The sequence below is a fragment of the Condylura cristata genome, unplaced genomic scaffold (genome assembly GCF_000260355.1).
Source record: "Condylura cristata isolate star-nosed mole 26May11 unplaced genomic scaffold, ConCri1.0 scaffold00026, whole genome shotgun sequence".
In the NCBI taxonomy this organism is placed as follows: domain Eukaryota; kingdom Metazoa; phylum Chordata; class Mammalia; order Eulipotyphla; family Talpidae; genus Condylura; species Condylura cristata.
In genome coordinates this window covers 1,994,843-2,000,918 of record NW_004567127.1, presented here as the reverse complement: position 1 = coordinate 2,000,918, position 6,076 = coordinate 1,994,843, and the positions used below count along the sequence as shown (strand labels likewise).

Below are 6,076 nucleotides of genomic sequence, written 5' to 3'. Positions count from 1 at the left end.
TGGGGCCACACCCCAGACCTCCCGGCTAGGCTGCGGAGAGCGCCCAGAGGGTCAGCCAACCTCCACAGGCCGGTTGCGCAGTGCGGACCAAGTCTGGAAGCCTCCACAAAACCCCAAAAGGGTGCGGTTCAGAGAGCATGCAGGTGCTGGGGGTGGTGTGTCTGGAGAGGTGAGGAAGGTCCTCGCCCTGCCCGCCCTCCTGCAGCACACCTGTCCGGAGTGAGGAAATGGCTTCCCGAGTTCTGCGAGCTGCGCTAGCAGATGAATCGCACCTGTGGCTGGGACCGTGGCGCTGTTTCAGGGCAGGGAGAAAAGCACCCCGAACACCCAAGCCTGCCCTCTCTGAGTAGGTTCTGCGGTCCCCCGCATGGAGACAAAACACACCGTAGTGCCCGGCTGTCGAGGCGAGTTCCCAGGGCACCAGGCAGCACTCGGTCCCAGGCCAACCTCTCTCCCGAGCCGGGCCGCAGTTAGGGGACCCCCAGCAGGGACCTTCGCACTCCCACCCCGTGGGGGGGACCCCCCCTGTTTCTTTGGGTGTGGTCCGAGTGGATGTCGCAGGCCCGCAGCGCCGGGGTTCTCCGGGCAATGGGTTGCTTCTGTCTTCCGCTTCTCCGAGGCGCCCCCTCTTCCCTCCGGTCTGCTGTGAAGCCATCCGCCGAGCTTAATTTTCTTGGTTATTGTACTTTTTGGTTTTAAACTTCCCCGTGGTCCTTTTTTGTACCTTTCTATTTGCTGGTGCTTCCTACCTCTTTACAGGTGTTTTCCTTTCAGTTTCAAGCGCGCATTGTTGCTCACGAAACAGTTTTAGTGTTGCTGCGTTTCAGTCTGTGGCACTCAGGGTTTCTGCATCTCTCCAGAGTGCTGGTCCTGACTTCCCGAGGTGGGTGGGGTGCAGCCAGCTCTGAAACCTGAGTCATCTGGGTGTGGGCATCTGCTGTTTTCTTTCATTGAGTTTGAAACCTCCTTGGTTCTTGACATAGTGATTTTTGATGGAATCTTGGACATTTCTGACTTGTGGTAATGAGACTTTGTATGGTAGTGAAACCTTTAACTGTTTCCTGCTGCTCCGGCAGGGGAAGGGGCTTCATGGCTTGCTCCTGAGGGTGGGGGAGCACTCGGGATCCTTCTGGGTCACTGTTGACACCGGAGGGGGCGGGGCTCGACCTCCTTGGGTGAGGGTGTGAGTGCTGGCTCCCTCTTGGAGTCCTCAGACCTGGCAGTGAGGCAGCTCCGCCCTCCGGGCTGGGGGGTGCCGGGCTGGAGGGAGCACCGTGGGTGGGTTATGGTCCGGCATTCCGGGTTGCAGTTTCCCCAGCCTGGGATGTAGGACCCTCCTGTTCTGGGCCCTGACATCACTGGCTGTCTTGCTCCCTTCCCTCCACTTTTTCAGAGTTAGTTCCTGTTGGTCTTATTTGTAACATTTAGAATTTTTAGTTTATTTATGTACACAGAACTGGGGTGCAGGCCAGAGGAGCAGGGCGGCGAGAGGCTTCACCAGAGACAGAGTGGGGAGCAGAACAGGCGGATGGACGAAGCCCACTGCCGAGGGGGCAGCGGGGAGACAGGAGGGGTCTGCTCGCCCTGGGGCCCCTCCCTGGGGGGATCAAACGGGTGCTGCAGTGGCCGCAGCTGTCTTCATAGTGCTGCGCTTCAGCCTGCCGGGCCACCGAGAGGGCTGTGGAAACAACTTGTTACCTTCAAATGAAGTTATGATAGCGAGTTATTATATGTCTTCTAGCTTCGTTCGCTCCAGAAAGTTGTATTTTTGATAACAGGTATAGTCTGTGTGGGGGCTTCTCTTCCCAAGATCTTGCTCGTCTCTGACACTGGATTTGCTTTCCAAGCGAGAGGGAACAAAACGGCCACAGAAGCTCCATGTGGATTTTGGACACTCTGTGCTGTCCTGGGCATTGTTGCGCACCCTCTGCGCCAGAGCATGTCATCGGCGGCGGCACCCTCTCCCGCGGCACAGCCTGGTGGAGCCCCATGGAGCAGGGGCCGCCCAGGCCGTTGCGCTGCGGCGGGCAGGCGCGTGCGCGGTGCGGCCGGTGCGTCTGTGACGCCCTTTCCTGGACCGACGCTGGCGCGGACCCCGTGGCCGTGTGGGGTGTGCAGCTGATGGCGACGACATCTGCCCAGAAAGTAGCCTGGGAGCCGGCGTGCTCACCCCGGCTCCTCGCGCGTGGGGCCTGCGGGCTCCCCGGCCCGGCCGACCTCGGCCCGCCGCTAAGGCCGCTGATTTGCTGTTGCTCCTAGGGGTCTCTTTACGCGCTTACCAGCTGGAGGGGGTCAACTGGCTGGCCCAGCGCTTCCTCGGCCAGCATGGCTGCATCCTGGGAGACGAGATGGGCCTGGGGAAGACCTGCCAGGTACGTGGTGCCGCCGGCCCCGCCGAGCTCTTGCGCGTGTGGGTGTCTGGGGCTGCCGCGGTTTAGTTTTGGCTAGCGCGTGGGGTGCACTGTGAACTTGCCCTCAGACACCGTTTCTTGTTCCACAAAGCCACAGAGAGGAATTTGCAGGCTCTAGAGACAAGTAAGCAGGGAGAAGCAAGCTCTGTTCAGGAAAGCCCAGAGCAGTTTATTTACAGGAAGAAAGCAGGGACCCCGGTGTGCCTCCGGGGTCGGCCAGGGTGGTTCTGTGGGCCCATGTCCAGGGGCAGCTGGGCCCTGAGTTGAGCGTGCCCCTCGGCAGGGTCCTGTCTGGGTCACTGTGGAGGGCAGAGCTCGGGCGCTGCTAGGAAGGAGAAGCCGCCTGTTGGCGCGCGTGGAAGGAGAGCCTGGCAAGCTGCGAAGGTCGCGTGTCCCTGGCCGTCTCTTGCCACCTGTGGCCAGTCCTGCGTCCCTGATCTTGCGCGTTCCTGGCTTTTACGGTGATTTGTGTGGCTTCTCTTTGCCCTGAGATCAGGTGCGTGAACAGCGAGCACCGCTTGTACCAGCTGCCGGTGCCCGAGCCCAGCATTGCGTGGGGGCCGACTTTCCCGCGTGGATGGGAGTGGGTGACTCCTAATGTGGGGGACCTTTTTATTTATTTATTTATTTATCTTTTAAGATTTATTTGTGAACTGGGGTACAGGCCAGAGGTGCAGGGGCGGTGAGAGGATTCCCCAGAGACAGAGTGGGGAGCAGAACAGGCCGACTGCCGAAGCACACTGCTGAGGGGAGCAGCGGGCGGTCAGGAGAGGTCAGCCGTGCCCTGTGGTCACCTCCAGGGCGGGGACTGAACTGGTGCTGAAGTGCCCTTAGCTCCTAGTGCTGGGGGGGGGGGGAGGTCCCTTTTTATTTTGTAAACCAAGTCTTCTAGAAGAGTTTGCATCCCTGTTCGGTCATGGGGAAGTTTAGGGTGGATTCTCATGTAGAATATGATGACCAAGGTGCTCTTCTTCTGTTTCAGACTATCGCTCTCTTCGTTTACTTGGCCGGGAGACTGAATGACGAGGGGCCATTTCTGATTCTCTGTCCCTTGTCCATTTTAAGCAACTGGAGAGAAGAAATAGAGAGGTAGGCAGTCGATGGAGCTGAAGTTTCAGTTTTTTGCACTGATTAAGATTTTATCCTGGGTGATGGGTGAAATGTGATAAAACCACATTGTCATAAGAGTGAATTTATTTCTCCCAGAAAACTGACCTCAGGCAATGCGGAGCAGACTAGGATGGAGGGGGCGCAGGGGAGGGGGCACCGTGCACGCCGTTACTGCTGTTTGGCAGTTTAAAGGTCGGAGGCCAGCGTGAGAGCCCGCGCAGGCCCTTGGGTGTATCTGACCTCCTGCCCGCAGGGGCTCGGTGAGGGTCCAGCGGCTTCTGCGTGCGGCCGTGGCATGTGGCGCTCCAGGCCACCGCCTCTCCTGGCCCTGCTGTGTCCACCCACAGGTTCGCCCCAGGCCTGTCCTGCGTGACGTATGCGGGCGACAGGGAGGAGAGAGGCCGCCTGCAGCAGCGCCTGAAGCAGGAGCCGCGTTTCCACGTGCTGCTCACCACCTTTGAGGTATCCCCGGGTTCCCGGCTGCTCAAATCGGGGGGTTCCCGGCAGCTCAAATCGGGACCTCGGCGTTGTGGTCTACTAGAATTATATTCATTTTTAAAAGAGAAATGAGAAGATAGACATTTATTGCCCCGAGAAGACCTGTGGAGGAACGACAGCGAGCCTCCTCTCGGGGGAGAAGAGCTGCAGAGGCAGAAGTGGGTCCCCGAGTGCAGTTTGTTGAGTGCAGCATTTCTCTGGGAAGAAACCGCGGCTTGCGTCTGAGAGCGCGGAGGGCTTAGCCCCTTCGGTGCGGCGGGCGGCAGGGCCGGCCGCCGAGCGCCGCTGCTGTTCCTTGGCCCGTCTGGCAACTCGGCTGCCCAGAGGCCAGCTCCGCGCAGTGAGAGAGGCCGGCCTGGGCGACTCCGCCCTCACAGCAGCGTCTTCGCTCTTGCAGGTTTGCTTGAAGGACGCGGCATTCCTGAAATCGTGAGTACGCGCCCCGCGGCCGTGGTGGGCTGAGGCCACGCCTCTCCGGCCATTGCGTCTCACCCCTGCGCCCCCCCGCGGGCCCCCTTTACACGCCTGCAGCCGGGGCGCGTCGCCCGGCCGTGCTGACTGGCCACACGCCCGGGCTGGCTGCTCAGTCCCTGTGACCTCTGCGGCCTCCACCGGGACGGCGTCAGCAGGCGGGCAGGCCCGTCCAGGGCAGGGGTCTGCTGCGGCCTGACACAGTTTAGGTGAAGTGCGCTCTTTTCTGGAAGTGACCTCGCAGCAGTTTGTGCTGTAAGATTGACTTGGCACGGGATCTTTAAGTGGGATTCTGAGGAAGTTCTCAGCGCTCTCAGCCCACGAGTGACAGGAAGCATGCCACCTGGACACTGCGGTGACGGGTCGAGGGAGGCGGCCCGTCCCGTCGTTAGGACAGAGTGGGCAGGCGGCGGGCGGGCGCGGGGCCCAGCTGTGGCGTTCCCACACCACCTGGTGGGCTCTGCCACGCAAGGCCGGGAGCTTTCGTGTTGAAGTGCTCTCAGTGTTTTAGATGCTCCTTCTCGTCTGGCCTCTGGGCTGGGTTCTGGCTTCATCTTGTTTTGAAGCTGTGAGGTCTCAGCCACGGAGGAGCCGTGACTTCCAGCCACCATTTGTTTCCTGAGGTTCTGCGCCAGTGAGCGCTTTCTCTCGCCCCAAGGGGCGTGCTTTCTTGTCTCTATTACGAGTGTCCACCGTAGGTTTGTTGGGGATTTCTCCCCTGGGGGGACCTGTTCTTGCAGCAGTTCACAGATACTGGGGGCAGCCACCGGGCTCCCTAAGGGGACATGGCGCGGCAGAGAGTGAACCCTGCCTTGTCTGGGAACCTCAAGAAGAGAAGGTTGGGGCTAAAATGTTGGGGGCTTCTCGTAAGTCCCCAGGACAACCTGGCAGCGGTGTCGCCCACGTGACAGACAGGCATGCAGGGTCAGGTCACCACACCGCTCCTGAGGGCAAAGCAGACACGCAGCCCCGAGAGCGTGCAGAGCCTCTCCAGGGGCCTTCCCAGAGGGTCGGGCAGCGGCTTCACACTGCAGCGGAGGCCAGTCTGGCCCCACGCTGCCCTCGGGTGAGCCATGGGCACTGCCCTCCGGGGCGAGTCCGGGCACGGGGTGCTCTCGCAGCTTTAGGCCGGTTATGTGTCACCGGTGACGCGCTCTGAGGGCGGCTGGGAGTGGCGAGGGCCCTGCCGTGCAGGTAACCAAAGGGAAACCGGAACCTTTTTCACAGCAGCTTGGGACGTGCCAAGTCTCTGGCCAGAGGGTCAGCGGTTGCCAGTGGTCGCCTGCGGTTGCTTGTGCTGGGATCCCCGCCGTGTCAGCCTTGGGGTGGCCCCTGAGCCCCCTGCTCCATCCTGCTTCACCGGACAGGCTGTCATGGCTACTTCACCCCAACGCCTAGGTCTTCCCCAGGGAGTGGGCCCTTGGCTCATCCAAACCGGGCCCGCCCCACAGTGCGGCCACTCTCGGCTCGTGGCCAGCGCCGAGCTCCCGGCTTGTCCTGTGGGCTCGTGGCCAGCACCGAGCTCGCCGGCCTTGTCCTGTGGGCTCGTGGCCAGCGCCGAGCTCGCCGGCCTGTCCTTTGGGCTC

At 61.2% G+C, this 6,076-nt stretch overlaps 1 protein-coding gene across 1 annotated transcript in view; it reads left to right on the top strand.

The window, feature by feature from the left end:
* Positions 1–552: 552 nt before the first annotated feature.
* The window catches only part of CHD1L (chromodomain helicase DNA binding protein 1-like), a 24,904-nt gene continuing 19,380 nt past the window's right edge, over positions 553–6,076 (top strand). The window contains 6 exon segments of the mRNA XM_012730011.1: positions 553–585; positions 775–883; positions 2,260–2,372; positions 3,394–3,500; positions 3,869–3,983; positions 4,417–4,448. Coding sequence (XP_012585465.1) covers positions 553–585; positions 775–883; positions 2,260–2,372; positions 3,394–3,500; positions 3,869–3,983; positions 4,417–4,448 — 509 coding nt within the window.